The sequence below is a fragment of the Aricia agestis genome, chromosome 12 (assembly GCF_905147365.1).
Source record: "Aricia agestis chromosome 12, ilAriAges1.1, whole genome shotgun sequence".
Taxonomy (NCBI): Eukaryota; Metazoa; Arthropoda; class Insecta; order Lepidoptera; family Lycaenidae; genus Aricia; species Aricia agestis.
Window position 1 is genome coordinate 3,622,284 of NC_056417.1, and position 18,182 is coordinate 3,640,465.

At 38.3% G+C, this 18,182-nt stretch overlaps 1 protein-coding gene across 1 annotated transcript; it reads right to left on the reverse strand.

Annotated features, from left to right (window-relative positions):
- Positions 1–8,443: 8,443 nt before the first annotated feature.
- LOC121732189 (eukaryotic translation initiation factor 3 subunit B) lies at positions 8,444–16,234 on the reverse strand. Its single transcript, XM_042121986.1, has 10 exons — positions 16,044–16,234; positions 15,521–15,836; positions 14,851–15,037; positions 13,484–13,710; positions 12,113–12,289; positions 11,358–11,937; positions 10,978–11,096; positions 10,486–10,639; positions 9,686–9,794; positions 8,444–8,717 (listed from the first exon to the last, which is right to left on the reverse strand). The coding sequence occupies exons 1-10, from the start codon at positions 16,168–16,170 to the stop codon at positions 8,623–8,625; spliced, it is 2,091 nt and encodes a 696-aa protein (XP_041977920.1). The 5' UTR covers positions 16,171–16,234; the 3' UTR covers positions 8,444–8,622.
- Between the last annotated feature and the right edge of the window lie 1,948 nt (positions 16,235–18,182).

Sequence of the window (18,182 nt, forward strand, 5' to 3'; positions counted from 1 at the left end):
CCGGTATTGCTAGAGTCAATTTATTTTCTCACTTTTTGCCATCAGATTCTGTTAGACCTATACGGCATACCTATCAATTATCTTCCGATTCTTTATAGTGCTAAGGATAATAATAGCTGATAATTGCTTAGATGACGCCTGCAACTCTGTTGCGCCAAAATTCGCTTACCGCACGGGAACCATACATTTTTCGGGATAAAAAGAATCCCCCTGCAGGACTCGAAGTATCTCCATTCCAGATTTCAGAATAATCGGTTTTGTGGTTTGAGGAATAGACAGATACACTTTGTCATTTACATAATCTTTTTGTGAAATAAGGGGGCAAACGAGCAAACGGGTCACCTGATGGAAAGCAACTTCCGTCGCCCATGGACACTCGCAGCATCAGAAGAGCTGCAGGTGCGTGGCCGGCCTTTTAAGAGGGAATAGGGTAATAGGGGAGGATAGGGAAGGAAACAGGGTAGGGGATTGGGCCTAAACTCACTCACTCGGCGAAACACAGCGCAAGCGCTGTTTCACGCCGGTTTTCTGTGAGAACGTGGTATTTCTCCGGTCGAGCCGGCCCATTCGTGCCGAAGCATGGTACTCCCACGTATGACGTATTATATTAGTATGGATTACACACGTTTCGAACTCGAGCCCCTCTATCTTTATTATATTTTTACTATTTTAAACCTTTAACCAGAATTAAAATCTTCAGATTTCTCTCGACTGCCAAGTGCCAATACAACCTGAAGCTGATATCGGGGTTAAAATCAATGACTCTATTTTTAATGTAACCTCATTATAAATGTATTTCCTCTTTTCATTCCGAAGTTCCATTGTTTTAAAAGGAGTTGAAAGTATTCAAGCATAATTTAATCAAAAGAATAAAGACACACTGCGAGACCCTAATTTATCATTTAAACGGCACTTCAGAAACATCGATTTTTTAGGGTTCCGTACCCAAAGGGTAAAAACGGGACCCTATTACTAAGACTTCGATGTCTGTCTGTCTGTCCGTCTGTCCTTCTGTCTGTCTGTAGGTATGTCTTCAGGCTGTAGCTCAAGGACCGCTATAGCTAGACTACTGAAATTTTCACAGATTGTGTATATCTGTTGCCGCTATAACAACAAATACTTACTAAAAATAAAATAAATTAAATTGTTAAGGGGGGTTGTCCTATATAAGAAACTTGATTTTTTTGCTATTTTTTACTCGATATCAATAAAGGCAATAGGTTCTCGAAATATTCAAGATAATATACTCAGTTTTATTTGTTCTTTAATAATGAATAATAAAATTTAAATAAATGAATTAATTAATATTTAAATAAATGAAATAATAAAAAAGGGCTCTCATACAAAAAACACAATTTTCAGCCTATTCTTGCTCTATTGTGGTACGAAACCCTTCGTGCGCGAGTCCAACTCGCACTTAGCCGATTTTTTTTTGTTCTATCGGCGGAATTCAAACATGCGACCCCCGGCTTGAGCCGCCGCTCGCTAAATTTTGTTAAATTATGCATCGTTTAAGCTAAACACGTGTTATAATTTCTTAAGAAATGTACACCAGATCATAAAATCAAAGTGGGGGGTCAAGTGTCCCCAGTTTCCCCACTACTATACTAGAGTAGATAATAATTGTTTTAGTAAAGTATGTATTTTATAAAAAGCATTAAGTAAATATTGTAGTAAGTACCTACTTAATTACTTAGTAACTAAGAATAACTTATTTATTTTTTATATTTATTTAGATCAGGCATCTTGGCCCATATTATACAGGTGTAACAAAAACAAGTGATAATACTTTAGGGTGTGTACGTGTTCCTTGTAGAGAGTTCACTGTGAAAGTGGCAGCACTGAAAGACCAAAATTTTTTTTCACTTTTGTATGGGGAAACTCGTGACGCACGGGCCCTTGCCCATACAAAAGTGAAAAAAAATGTTCGTCTTTCAGAGCTACTACTTTCACAGTGAACTCTCTACAAGGAACATGTACACACCCTAAAGTATTATCACTAGTTTTTGTTACACACTGTATATACCTTATAGACTAACATACATAACATTCATATTACTAAAACTAACACTAAGCACTAAACACGTATTGTCTGCGACGTGGTGCGCGACGTGTTCGAAAGTCGTGCTCGGAACCTCCCGTAGACGACTCCAATCGGCCAGAACTCCTCCTTCTCGAAGGTCGGTAGATGATGCGTCGGGACCCTCACCACAAAGGAGCCTATTTGTACCTATAATGAGCGCGAAACCCGCCGACAAACTGCTGTGAAGTTTGGCGGGCTATTATAATAAGTATGGAATATAATTTGATGTTCGATAAAGGTTTTTATTATTATTATTATTATTAAAAACTCGTCAGTTTTACCATTTATCACTTAGGATCGTAAATTCGTAACAATTCAACGGAATTACAATATTTGGTGATAAATTGCTTGTTATTTTCTACCAATAAAGCATAAAATTTTGCGTAACTGGCTGGTCCTAAGTCTAACGAAGGTGCAAACATGATGATGCTTCAGGAATACAGAGTGGCGCGGGCGGTGAGCAAGTTTGACACGCGTCGAGGATCCAAAATGTTTGATGTCAGCACAAAATATCTTGTTATAACGTGACGATGAAAGATGATTGATAAAAGCTTACTACACCATTAAAGATAGCCTTATTATAATACTTAAATGGGGCAACAGTTTCTAATAGGTATTTTAAGTACCTATTAACTTTATATTATGTTTTGTGAAGGGAGGATGAGAGTTAAAAAAGATTTGAAATTTTCTTACTATACCTATAAAGTACAAGAAACTACCTTATTGTATTGAAATATTATCATATAGATTAAGACTACTCAGAATCTAGACAGAAAGCGACACGATAAGTTCTAGAAATAGTTCTAATAACTAAGCCGCCAAAGATTATACAAGGGCAAATATTTCTAGAAAGGACAATCCGAATTATAATTTGAAGCCTGCCGGCAGACTGCCAATATGTTTAGACGTGATGACTGTTTAGTATTCCTAAAACTATTGACAATTGATTATTTGGCAATGCTGCCGAGAATGTCAATGTTATCGTATTTAGATAATCTGCAATTTCATCAAATTATGAATCAAAAAGTAGGGCAGATATTCTACTAATGTTAGCATACACACTTTAATCATCATATTGTCCATAATAATATTATAATAAATGAGAAATTGTGTCTGCCTGTCTGACTGTCTGTTATGGGTTACCTCTTCACACCCAAACCACTGAACCGATTTTGCTGAAATTTGGTATGGAGAAAGTCCCGGAAAAGGCCATAGGATACTTTTTATCCCGGAAAAGGTACAGTTCCCGCGCGATTACCGAATTTGGCGCAACGGAGTTGTGGGCGTCAACTAGTACCTAATAAATAAATAAGAAATAGAGTAATTATAGGAAAATACCAAACGGTGAATCGAAGCACAAAAATTCATATTATATATCACGGGCGTAGCCAGGTTTTAGTATCGGGGGGGTTTCAAAAAAATAAAAGAAATAAAAGTAAGTACATAAAATAACTATATTTATAAGAAAAATATTAAAGATGTAAAATGTTTTTTTAGTGCAATTATAGTTAGTAATAAATGAGAACCCCCAAAACCCTCCCCCTGGCTACGCCCGTGTTATATTTTGTACGAAATTATAAACATAATATATTTATAATTTCATACTTACAAATTAATTAACGTTGCTTTTAAATAAAGGTTTTAAAATAATTAACGTTGAATTTTTTTAACGGGCTTTGGCCCACCACTTTATGCCCGGCCGCACATTGTCCGAATTCTGATCAGAAACAGTTGAATTTCGCCGGACCGCCACCCCGCACACTATCCGAAATATCCTTCCGGCGAGTTCGAGCTCACTCGGCTCAGTACAAAATGTAAGAGACAGCGCGGACGTTCAACTGTTTCTGATCAGAAATTTCGGACAATGTGCGGCCGGGCTATATCTCCTGTGTCACCAGGATCGACAGCGGTAACCAACCACGAAAACCCTTTGACATGATCTCAGGGAGCCCGAGGGACAAGCTAAAACTGTCTTGGGACGCGCAACGAATTTATTCAGAAGAAGATAGATCATAGGAGTAGGAAGTAAGTATACAGTTTTCCCTCCCCAAAAAAGCGGAAGACAGCACAAAGTTGCAAACACAATCACAGAATGTCAAAGAATTTTGCACCACGAGAATAATTTATGTCAATTATTAAGCTGGATCTAATTTAATTAATTTACGTTGAATGTCTAGAAATTGTAGAGTCAAGACTTTAGGGTCAGTCCTCACTGAATAGAGAAGCTAGGAAACGTGACGCGATAGTCTATACATGGGTAATATTATACTTAATATTTTCAATTTTGTATTGCTTTTCTTTTATGCACCTCACTTCATTTTGATTACGATCTGGGAGTGTGAGAGCGAGATTTTAGAGTCATATTATAATATTAGGTACTTATACCCACGGAGGTAAGGTATACCGGCATATCTAGTCAAATCAAATATGGTAAATAATGAAAATCAAAAATAATCAAAATGAAACCGCTAAATAGTTAATCGTAACCAAGAATCGCAAAATTAATAAAAATATCCATACTTCCATACTAATATTATAAATGCGAAAGTGTGTCTGTCTATCTGTTACCTCTTCACGCCCGAACCGCTGACCCGATTTTGCTGAAATTTGGTATGGAGATACTTTGACTTCCGGGAGAGGGCATAGGACACTTTTTATCCCGGAAAAATGTACGGTTCCCACGCGATAAACGAATTTTGGCGCAACGGAGTTGCGGGCGTCATCTAGTTTCACATTAATTTCTTGGAAAGCGGGATTTCATGCCGAATTTGGGCGTAAATGAATCGGAATGAGATAAATTGTATGGCGAGATAAGGCTTCATTTTTTTTCGAAAGGGTCTATGCTACTGGTCTGGTTAAGACCATGGTAGTTTAATCGTGGCTATAACTAGTCTGTTGCTAGTTGGTTTGGAGATAAACAATGAGGGGGGGCTGGCCGCCTCCCTTAAAGTCACACGTGTGACATTCTAATCGGGCAATATTGGGGAGAGCTACGAAAATAAGCTATTTTTATCTGACGTAGAGACACGGGTCCCCCCTGCTCTTAAGGGGTCCGACCCCTTACTCACTCTCTAACGACTGACGAGTGAGGCTGCTCGCGCGCGGTAGCACAAACTAGCTGCGTACGAGTTATCGCGGTAGATGAGCTCAAGTTATTAATTGTTATTGCTTAAAAGAGGGCCGTCCCTCTCCCCTTCCGAGTCCGGTTGGGGTGACATACGCGTGTATGTTCTAATGTCAAAGTAATTGGTAGACCTCTCTACGATAATGTCGCGGTGTATGGCGAGATAAGGCGAGCGCTACCGACACTTATCAGCACTGACTCAACTCCTTCTATGCAGCCCTAGATTTATAACAAGGCCGTATAGGCCGAGGCCAAAAGGCGGCAGCGTCCTAGGGCCTTCCCTACACATTTCGTACATGGGGCTGCATTCATTAAAGTCTACTGTCTAGCACTTAAGTCAAGGTTACCACACTGAAGATACAACTATATACGTGGGAGAGCCATGCTTCGGCACGAATGGGCCGACTCGACCGGAGAAATACCACGTTCTCACAGAAAACCGGCGTGAAACAGCGCTTGCGCTGTGTTTCGCCGAGTGAGTGAGTTTACCGGAGGCCCAATCCCTTACCCTATTCCCTTCCCTACCCTCACCTATTCCCTTCCCTTTCCATCCCTACCCTTCCCTATTACCCTATTCCCTCTTAAAAGGCCGGCAACGCACCTGCAGCTCTTCTGATGCTGCGAGTGTCCATGGGCGACGGAAGTTGCTTTCCATCAGGTGACCCGTTTGCTCGTTTGCATATTCATTAAAAAAAACTAGTTTTTAGGGGTACCAAAGGTATACCCTTGCCGTACGCAAAGGGTAAAAACGACACCTATTACTGAGTCTGTCCGTCTATCTATCTGTCTGTCTGTGGGGGGGGGGGGGGGGGGGGGGGGGTTAATAAAATTAAAATATATACATTTTAGGGGGGCTCCCATACAAAAACACAATTTTTCGCCCTTCGTGCGCGAGTCCAACTCGCACTTGGCCAATTATTTTTATTATTTAAACTAATTATTCAGATAATTTGAAATACCTATGACTCTAATAATTATACGCACGAATTATTATTAAAATAATAGGAATGTTAAAATCACTTACCAAAAAATAAAACGGCCACAAAAAAGTCACAAAAACACAATTCGTACAACACGTATTCGAAAAAACTTCACTACAGTCTATGGGCTGAAATTCAAATTCGTTCGATGTCAGTTGGGGGCGGGAAAACGCCGCGCGGCCGCCTCTACGGAATTTTCAGACAAACTGAAGGACTGAATGGATGGACGCGAAACGGTCATGCGCGTTCATTTACTCCGATGTGATATTAAATATTATTGTTTTCAAAGTAAAATGTTAAATGTATGTATGATTTTAGTCTGATTTACTCAAATCTTTACGTCTAGAATAACTCGACGAATCGATGTCTCGTCGTTACTACGCATAAGATAACGACGAAAGACTGTCTAAAAATGCTACCAATAAAATGTACTGAACAATCTGAAAATCGCGAGGTGCAAAAACTTTAAGTAAAAAAAATTAATTATAAAAAGTACGTAGGTAGGTACTTTAAATATAATTAGTATAAACCTTTCAAGTTTCGCCTACCATTGATCGGAAAAGTTACTTAACATTCATTATTATTATTATTATTAGTCAGACCAAATGTGGTCGAGCGTGATCGTGGCCCAAGCCGGGGTCGCGGGTTCCAATAGTAGATTTTTTCCGTGGACGCGTCCACGGAAAAAAATCTACACGTTTGTAATAGCTTGGATATAGTATGATAATAGTCTAATAATGGCCCAGGGGTTCCCAAAGTGTGCGCCGTGGCGCCCTGGTGCGCCGTGGACAGGCAAGAGGGTCGATCCTCCATTATCCGAAACCACAAATATTATAAAAAAAAAATTAATTATGTAAAGTAGTTAAGTACTAGATATTAAAATATTTGTTCATTATTATTAACCTGCTTAACCTCTTTAATCATTATAGGTTTCTATAGGTCTACGAATCTGATGGCACTTTTGATGGCAGATTTTCAAAAAATATATCTACCTACTCGATCATTCGATAAATTTTATATTTGCATGTTTCACACACAGAATTAGCCGCTAAAGGAAAACAAAAGGATCAAAAAAAATAAGTGGTAGAGCCATGATTCGGCACGAATGGGCCGGCTCGACCGGAGAAATACCACGGGCTCACAGAAACCCGGCGTGAAACAGTGCTTGCGCTGTGTTTCGCCGAATGAGTGAGTTTACCGGAGGCCCAATCCCCTACCCTATTCCCTTCCCTATTCTCTTCCTTACCCTCCCCTTTTCCCTCTTAAAAGGCCGGCAACGCACCTGCAGCTCTTCTGATGTTGCGAGTGTCCGTCGCCCATGTTAACTTTATAATATTATATTATCATCATAATAATAACTACAACACGCAAATATTAATGTGGCACTTCCATAGTTTGTTTAGGCTCAACTCACACTGTAGCTCAGTCAACAAAGTAGTTGTAGAATGCGTGAGCGGGAACCTAAGCAATTTTTGCAGGAACTTATTCAGGGTGGTTAAGGACAAAACATACTAAAAGTCCTGACGCCTAGGAGGTGAGCCGGAGGGAGGGGAGGGCAACAAAGGTCTCAATTTTTGGTTTTTCGTCAATAACTAAAAAACTATGCGTTATAGCAAAAAATATTCTATGACGACATTAGAGCTTATTAAATTCTCTAAAAATTAGATTCTATACAGTTTTTCCAAATTCTCACCCGTTTTCGAACTACACGCTCAGGAAAAGTAAAAATTAAGAAAAGCTTTATTTTTAAATATTCCTTTCTATTTCTGTTTGAATAAGATTATCGCTCTTGTGCTTCGTTCAGTGAGTGAGAGGGCCTCACTCACCGAACCCTACATATTCCGCTAGGTATATTAACTTTATGGTCTAAACCATGGAATAGAGAAACAAAGGCCTGAGCAAGAGAGATGTCACTATCAGTAACACTCCGTGGTAAAAAGAGACGTGTGATACATGACAGCAGCACTCTTTTTTTGACGCCCAGTCGGCACACGCCGCACGTTGACAATTTAATCTCATAGAATTCATGTTCAAGCATGCTTGTGTAAGTGTATACGTACGGTACACATATTTCTACATACAGATGAAACCAATTTCGGTTTCGTTTGACAGCTCGAGATTGTTGCTTTATTTCGCTAGGTATATTAACTTTATGGTTTAGACACTAACAGTACTTCAGCTAAACTTAATAAATATAAAATTATAAACTTTTAAACAAATACATAAATTATAAATCATATACAAAATGAAAGACCATTTTTGAAACGTACGAATTTAATTTTACTTCTATAAACATTAGCTGTATAATTTAACTGAATTACATTACACATTGTGACAGTATGGGGTGATATAAAAAAACTTGTATGCTTGTATGTCCGTTTATTAAAAACGTGAGGCAGGGGCGACCCCCCGCCCCGGCGGGGGCTCTATGTTGACTACTCGATGACGGTTTGTTCCTCTTTCACAAAGAATTCAACTACCTCCTCCACAGTATTAGATTGGTCGGTGTCGAGACCGTCAGTATCGACATCTGCAACAAAATAAATTAGTTAATGATGGAAGTCAAACTCGAAAACACTGGCTCAAAAGAGAGTAGGAGAGAAAAGGACGTTAAATAATAAATAATATTTCAAAAAAACAATCTTTTTTTCAAAAATTATAACAAGTTATTGCCTCTTAATACGTATGCAAAGTGTTGAATTAATTAGACCACTGAAGATACGTAAAAATCGTGCGCAAGTATCATTACATACATACAGCCTAAGCTAGTATAGTGTGTAAAAAAAATTGGTTGTCTGTAAAGTAGGTTTACGGACGGTAGTTTGACGTGACAACCGAACTAAGCCGCCCCGTATCACGTATCTTGCGAGAGCAATGCGATAGCAATTGCGCGATAATTGCTCCAAAATCGCAATTTCGTATCACGTATCAGCCAAAACAATACGATTGCAATCGATCACTATACATGACATCATTGTTTGTGACATTCATGACACCCAGCAATCCCTCGCGCGATTATTGCTAGTGGATTGTTGATCGCTATTTTTAACCGACCTCCAAAAAACAAGGAGGTTATATTATGTTCGGTTGTGGATATTTTTTTTTTACGTGATAATGTAGCCGATCGCTCGTTACGTGCCGCGCTTTCGCTTGCGGAACAGGACAATGACGTCAACCATGGGCGTATATAAGGCGGGTGTCCTGGGGGTCCGGCCCCCCCCCCCCCCCCCCCATTACTATCCATCTTACCTACTTGTCCAATTTCGACAATAATATATTATGTACCTCGCCGATTAAAATCGGTGCGGTACATGTATAAATAATATTTTTGATTTCCTAAACTCGTTGCCTATTTGCTGCTGCGGAACCCTTCATGGGCGACCCCCCCCCCCCCCCCCCCTTATCAAAGCTATATATACGCCCGTGACGTCAACTATTTCGTGAATGCAGCCAGTAGAAACGAGTTATTAGACGTTATCACGTCAAAAGGTTACTCACAGTTTCTGAGCTCGAGCCGGCGCGGCTTCTGCTCGGCCCACTCGCGCGACTTCGCCTCGCGGTACTCCACGTGCTTCTTCATCTGCTCCGTGCGCTTCGCCACCAGCTCCTACAAGTAGGAATGAAACGGTAAATATTGTGGGATACTTTGCCCAACTAGTAGATTTTACGGGCGAGGTATGCCCGGTCATGCCGAAGTCACTACATTAGAGTTTAGCAGTGGTATATTATATACTATAGACCGTCGCACTTAGAAAAGCTTTTAAAAAATTGGTGTTCCGACTTTGGTTCGTAACATTTACTTACATTATTTAATTAAAAATCCGCGTAATTGGTAGGAAAATACCATAACTATTATTTTTATCTTGGGGTTTATAGCAAATATATTATGTTGTAAATTAACATGTATTTTGCCATTCGATTGGTATGGTCACAAAGAAACATTCTAAGAATTGGAATACGGTCGGAAACTAAATGTAAAGCTTAAATTTTTTTTAGCAGTATCAAAATAATGTTAATGATTGTTTTGGCCTCAAGATTTATTACCTAATATATTCACGTAAATTAATTCGACATTACGGAGTTTTAGCCGATGGATGTGGTTTACCAGAGGTTCCGGGGGAGACTCCAGAATGAAGCAAGTCGCCGGCAAAACGTCACGGTATTAGTTTTTAAGTATAATATCTAAAATATGTATGTTAGTTTTAAGGTATTTATTATATAATTTATATGTATGTTAGATTTAAGGTATTCGTTTTATGGGCCTCTGATGCCCGAAATAAATGATTTGAATTGATTACCTTGCTAGCTTTACTGCTCCTCATACGATCCTTGGATTCGAACTGGGAGTAGTATTTCTTAAGATTCTTCTTAATTTCCTTCTGTTGTTTATCAGACAGAAGCGTCGGCGGGCGAGGTCGCCAGAGGAACTGAGCGAATCCTTCTTTCATTACTCTGTAAATAAAAAAATATTAAAAGTTTTTTTACTTTATTAGCGTTTTAGCCACCACACAGCAAAACATCAAAAGTAATAATTTAAATAACTATGGATTATCATAAATCATATTATGAAACATTATATTTTACACAACTGGATTATACTGTATTATTCAGTTTCATATTATACAAGTTATGAATAATTGATAAATCCTCTTTAAATGTTTCACATGATTGCAAATGGCGCTATTAAAAATGATGGATTTTAAACTTACGCCTAAATTCTTTAAAGGGCGAGGCGATATTGGTAGTGTTCATATTTTTATAAAAAGAAATACATTGTTATAAAAACTAACCTCCTCAAAATCTTTCCTTGGAAGGACCAAAGATAGTAGCCGCAGTCCATCTTACACTTGAGTGAGGACACACCTGTCACCACATAACGACCCGTAGGATCCCATTCAATGCCGGACATCTGTTAACAAATTAAAATATAAAATTTAATGTTGTCTCTTTATTATATTAAATGGTATAATGGCAATAACATAACATTACATACTAGCTATGATGGTGCCCGCAAAATTTCGCACAGAAATTTGTCAATAGTGTCGTTGTCATTAAAACTTTACTTACATTATTTTCATAAGAAATTTCATCTAAATCGGTTCAGCAGTTTAAGCGTGAGCATACAGATACACTTTCACTTTATAATATTAATATTGATAGAAATATTTACCTGGTAATGATCCGACACATTCATTATTGTAAAGTCATTAGTGTCCAAGAACTCTAGCGCACCACCAGTCAGACCTAAGTTGGCTAGCACGATAAACTGACCCATGGGTGACCAGAAGAGATGATTGAAGGTTGTCTTCTCAAACTTCTTCAGCAGCGTCGGAGCCTGACCGGTGTTAACTTGGTAGAAACTGATGCAAATATTCGCTTGATCGCCATGTATAATCGCAAACTTGGATCCAATTGGCTCCCAAGCAAACGCCTGAATCGGTTCCTTGATTTCCACGGAATCGACCGGAATCTCTTTCTCCCTCATATGGAATATTTCAAAGTTATAATACATTCCAGAATACTTTATCTCGTTCTTGTCTTTCTTGACTTTGGAGTACCGGTCAACTTTCACGCAGAGGTAGTCACCGCTCTTCTGCCAGTGTATCTTACAGTCGGCTACGGAGAACAGATTCTTGGATCTTGTTTCAGTACGGTTGGGCAGTTCGAGGAGTGTAACACGAGCGGGGACATCCTTGTCTTCCGCTACCCAGTATGCCAACACATTGTCAGATGGTGACCAAGAGAAATCTCTGAAATAAGAAAATAGCTTTTTAGTTCTATTACATCACCAATATTTGTCAGAATGAAAATTAAATTAAAGCAATAATTAATATCATAAGAATTTTGAAACTTTTAAAATATTATATCAAAATTTATAAAGCAAACAATCTCATGGGAAATACTAAAATTGTGAATTGAAGTTACCTTATACCAGGAATCTTAATAGATTTTTTATCTAACAGACCGAAACTTGGCGTTTCGTAAACGGACAGCATATCAGTGCTGAGCCTTGCGAAGAACCTGTCGTCTTTGCTCCAGCGGAATATGGGCCACGTCACGTACTCCTCTGGCGGTGGAAAACTACGCTTCTCTTGACCAGTCCTGAAAAGAATTTGAAATATTTGCATCATCAGATTTTTAACGAGGCTTAAAAATGCACTTGGCATCTATGCCAGCCTCATAGTATTATTCAAAATTATTAAAAATTAAACTATGCGACCCTTCATTGACAATAAATAAAATATTATTAAAGTGCGGGCCTCTTGCCAAAGAGGCGACGCCAAAATAATATTAATTTGTCCCCCAAACAAACAACCGGCCCCTGAGACCACGATTCCGTCCACAATCCACCAACCAGTGCATTAAGTCCTCTGCAACCCCACAGTGAACACTTAGAGGGGACTCCCTCTTTCCTATCATGTGATTAAACTTGTTGAGTGGAACGTGTCCTGATCGCATCCTCATAGCGGTAACCAAGCTAGTCCTGGTAATATTAGTGCCCTCAAACCATGGCCTCAAAGATTCACAATTTAATGTTATCAGGATAATATTATTGCCATAGTGTTACTCAATCTCTTTTGTCAATTTTCAATGAGTTCCAAAACATTTCAATAGCAGCATCAGCTGCTGTTGTTATCCTCTGTGTCAACATAACAGAGAAACAATAGTAAGTTATACACTGTGCAAACAGTATATAACTTATAAGTAAACAGCCTCACTCACAAAATCGAATCGAGAATCGAATCAGCTCGATCTCACTAGCTTTTGCAACTTCCCACTGCTGACACATACACTAGCGCAAAATCGTGCTGTGACTCAATTAGGAACTAATTCAATCTCAATGGCTTTTCCCATTCCTTACAGCTAATAAGTATAAATAATAATAATAATAATATATATGGACGCTTCACACCACGTCAGTCTGGCCCCGTGGTAAGTACCTAAAGGACTTGTGTTACAGGTACCAGACAATGGAAATATATTTAATACTTTTATACTATACATATATTTAAGATTTTTATTATATGATACACATATTTAATACACATCCATGACCCAGGAACTTAGAAAACTTTTTGATCCGTCGGCGGGATTCAAACCCGCGACCCCCGGCTTAAGCTACCAACGCGCACACCACTAAGCCACAGAGGTCGTCAAATAGAACTAATCAGTAGTTCCAAATCTGCTAGCAGCAAGATCATGTGCTGCTAGCAGATTTGGAACTAATCAGACTCGTAAATCAAAATATCAGTACAACTGCAGTTTTAGGAACATGGTCATTAAGTATTCAATTACCTGATATCCCAAATAATTAGTTTCTTATCCTCTCCCCTGTCACTGTTGGGTGAGAATGTGACAAGGTAGTTCTCACATGGCGAGAAGGAGATGAACCGAGCCTCGTGGTGAGAGAATTTTTGAAACTGACTGAATTTGGGCCCCGCCCACAGTGCCACACCCCTCCAGTGGAAGGTAGCCAGGTACGTACCGAGTGGCGACCATACTGCGTATGTTTCAGTCCAATTCTGTAAAAAATTAAAATATGTCATTTTTTTACAATAAGGCAGCGTGAAACTTAACAATATTATTAAAAATCATGAGGCTTTTCTATTGGAATTATACTATTGCAGTGATGCCTTTTAAGGGACTAGATATTTGGATGTAAAAGGAACCATTTCAATGACATGTCTTTTTAACATGTAACATTAGAGACACAAAAACTCTGACCTTTTAAAAAAATTGTTTTAATTATGCTAAAAATAATAAGAATCATATTAAAATTAAAAAATAATTTTCCTTTTTTCCTTAGTTTTAAGGGAAAACTATAAAATCACATAGCACATAATATTATTAAGAGGATTCCACACCGCCCTTTTTTCCATACAAACGTTGTCCCCTGTTTCCTCCCTGGATAATGCTAGTAGAGTTATAATTTTTTTCCTGAATATCTACGGCCACTAATACAATGTCCCTATGTTTTCTTTTTTTTTATAATTTAATTATTAAATAAGATATGAACGTTCAAAAACCCAAAAAAATGGCCAGATTTTCCGCTGTGTTCAAACGTCTAGAAAACAGATTTGGCTAGATTATACAAAAAAAGCAAAACATAGGAACACAGCTCAAGCCTTTTTTTAATCTTTAATGAAAAAAGTACTTAAATCGGTTAAGTTTTGGAGAAGGAATCAGGGGACAACGAATCGTTGATTTTCTGGATTTTCTGCAGTTGTCTCTATCGCGTTCTGCGGTATAGGCTTGAGGTAAGGGAGACAGCTATAGATATTACACGTACTTTCTTTCATTTCTCTAGCCCCTGTTGTATCCTCTTAAAAGTCAAATGAAAGTATACAGTAAACTTTCACTTTGTCAATTTGTTATTCTGCAAGATCTAAACTTGTTTCACTTTACTTGTATTTGTACATTTTGAAGTAATTGACTTATTTTTATACACTGTATTTAAAAATTGGTTTTAATGGAATAGAATTTTTTTAATACCAAGCACTCACACATTTTGCATATTACTTCAATATTAATCCCTCGATCGTGGAAATCTATTGTTATCGCGGTTGAAGGTGACTGCTTGGGGGTTGAGGCATTAATCCACATTTTTTTTATTAGTCATAAAACTTTAAAATGACAAAAAAGCATAATATTATAGTACTCACCGGTCTCTCCTGCAACACAACAGGCTCCGGAAGAGCATTCTGCCACACCTGTAGAGCCACACCAGTACCAATTCCGACGAGGAACTGGTCATATGCATCAGGATCCATCAGGTACCATTGCAGGTCTGATTGGACCTTGAACGGCTGAGGCGCAGGTGGCTCCCACTCTTTGGGGATGTCAGCATACCTAAAATAAAATATTTAAATTCAGCATATTATGCATAGTTGCTTTAGCAGAAATATAACATAGTAAAGTAATAATACCTAATGTTTGATTTGTGCAAAATACAGTTCTTTTCAAGTATTTTCCAAATATTTAAATTGTACTATAACAAGACACTAACACTGATAAAATGTCTTTGCAGTTTTCTATCTTATACTTTTACTAGAGATTAATTACAATGATTTACATAGTGTTTGTCATAGCTACTCAAACATTATGTTATGATTTTGTTTTTACTAATAAAAAGGTTTCTTGTTGCAGTTATTTCCTGTCTATGGTGGTGGCACTAGATAGGAAGTGGCCTAATATACCACAAGTGAGTTCACATAATGAACTTCCCATCTTTTAGACGCTCTTTTGTGTGCCCATGAGTGAGAGTTTCGGCTACTAAATAAATAACTCGAAAATAAAAGAAAAATCATCACAAAATAAAAAAAGAATACTCACTTTTTGAAGTCAGTGAATAGGTTTACTAAGAATGTATGTTGTTTATCTAGTTTACAGTTGTTTGTGGCTTGTACTGCTTCGGCGGCGTTTTGCGGATTACTATATTCAAGGAAGATGTAACCCGTTGTGTTCCCATTTTCATTTGTGGGATAATACTCGTTGACAATCTTGCCAAACTTGCTAAAGATCTTATTGATTACACTTTGTAACTTCTCCAGACGTTCCGGCCCTACCTGCGGGCATCCGTCAACTATGATAACATTCTCGTAACCGTCCGATTCCTTCGGTTTCTGTTCTAAAAGGTCCGCTAACAATTCTGCAACGTCAAAGTGAGGTTAGAATTTGTAACCTACAGAAAGTTTGTTCCAACACGAATGCACTATCACAACGCCATCCACTATGAAATATATTGTAACACTGACTCCCTAAAACCCAAAACCACTAATAAACACTGTAATATTTCCATCTAAATACGTGGATGACGCATATGGCCGGGTTAACTTTTGACCACTCAAAAACCTACCTTCCTCGGTTATATCATCCACAAATCCCTCCGGATCATCAAAATCTGGCTCCTCCTCAAGATTTTGCTCTTCATTGTCACTCTGTGGAGCGGGATTCACTTTATCATCACCCTTTTTCTTTGCCATTTTGATGTTGTAACGTGTGGTACCGGAAGACACGCCATTAGTGGACTAAAACCACAAACAAGAGATGCTCCGACATCATGACAAGTGACATTACATTTTCTTAATTTTAGTTTATTGTCTATGAAAAATATAGAATAAAAATTCCATTCCATGACTGGCCTCGGCGTTTTCCGGTTTTGGAGTCCAAAATTACTGTTGGCATTTGGCACTTAGTCTGGGCACTATAATTTGCTGCCATGGCAAACGAATGACGAAGATTATTGACGGATGCTCCGCATAATATTTACTCAGAAAGGTATCTTCAATGCTTACCTACCTGCATTAGGCCGCGTTTCCATTAACGTGGAGAGGAGCGGAGAGGAGCTTAGCGGTGCCGAATTGACCAATCACCATGCTCGAAATCTTTGCTCCGCTTTGCTGTCATTCCGCTGGAATAGCACGATCGGGCACGGCAAGTCAGCTGCTCCTCTCCGCTCCGCTCCGCGATGGCTCCGAGTCAGTGGAAACGCGGCCTTAGTATAATATAGGTACTGCATAGTAATAAATTCAATATCAATAGTTAAAAAAGCATTCTCTGAGTTAAGTTAAAAATGCTAAACTTTAACTCTGAAGTGTCAAGTCATAGCAAGTAGTCTCAAACGACTTTTGTTTTAACATGATATTGACGTATTCCGACCAAGCGCCAAAACATACTTGTAGGATTGTGCTTTGTGAGAGAATGTACCGTTAAGTGTCTGTAATGTTATGGCATTAGCCTATTTACATTCCAACCATTAGAGTTCCCAATAACTAGCCTCTTGTTCTTTTATTATCTCAAAAGTCTACACTTTCTAGAGTCTTTTTGTCTTAAGGCGGAAGGTAATTTTGACACGGAATTCCCAAAAGTTGTTAAAAATCAATGCGGCTCGCCGCTAGGGTCATTGGCCAGTGGCCACTGGTCAGTGCAATTCGTTCAGAGTTTAATTACCTTCAAGATTCTATGCCTTATGCCAGTGGCATAAAGGTTATGGAGGTTAAATATAATAATGGTCTTTGATGCGTAGGTAAATTGAGGTCACCTGCCGACTGCATTCTATTCATGCGTGCACCATGCATTTGATAAATGGTAAGTATTACTTGGTACTTTATGGAGTATGCATTGCTAACATAGTCCTAACATCCTTATAAAATACAAGATGTTGCCCGCAGGCCGCAACTTACGTAGCAAGGTTTCGTAACAGACATGAAACGGACAGACTGACAGACACCTTTGTATTTAGAATAATATTTAGTACTAAATGACGCCCGAAACTACGTGGCGCCCGTTTTTCCGGGATAAAAAGTATCCTATCCTATCCGATAAGATATATATTTACCCGGGACTCAATAGTACCTCTATACTTATAACTAAAAAATAAATTCCTACGGTTACCTTATCATAACATTAAACTCTATAATTCCCATAGACTTACAATACAAACAATGCACTGGCCTACTTTCAAGATTGTAGAGCACGTACGTTCGTAAAAAATATAAGAAACGTTAACTCTCTATAAGGCAATAGCTCATAATAATATTACTAAACTAGCTGTCCCGGCAAACGTTTCTTTGTCATATAAAGTATTTCGCCCATATTATTTTATTGAAGTGACTAAATAAGTATGTCGCCATGGCAACGTCCATCACTATCCCGTCGCACAAACAATGGTCGTCGTCAGTCTCGAGTTGTAATAATTTACTATTATAAATTATTTATTTAACAAATGCACTTATCAATATAATAAGTACCCAGTAGCCGATTCTCAGACCCACTGAATATGCATATAAAATTTGGTTAAAATCAGTAAAGCCGTTTCGGAGGAGTACGCGGCCAAACATTGTGACACGAGAATTTTATATATAAGATATTAAGTAAATCCCAAAATGATTGTGCAAAGTATTTCCAAAATACATATAAGTATTACATAACTCAGCCATAAGCCTTTCATCACGTATTTTATGAGCCCAAAGCTCTACACTCTGTTTCCAATTCA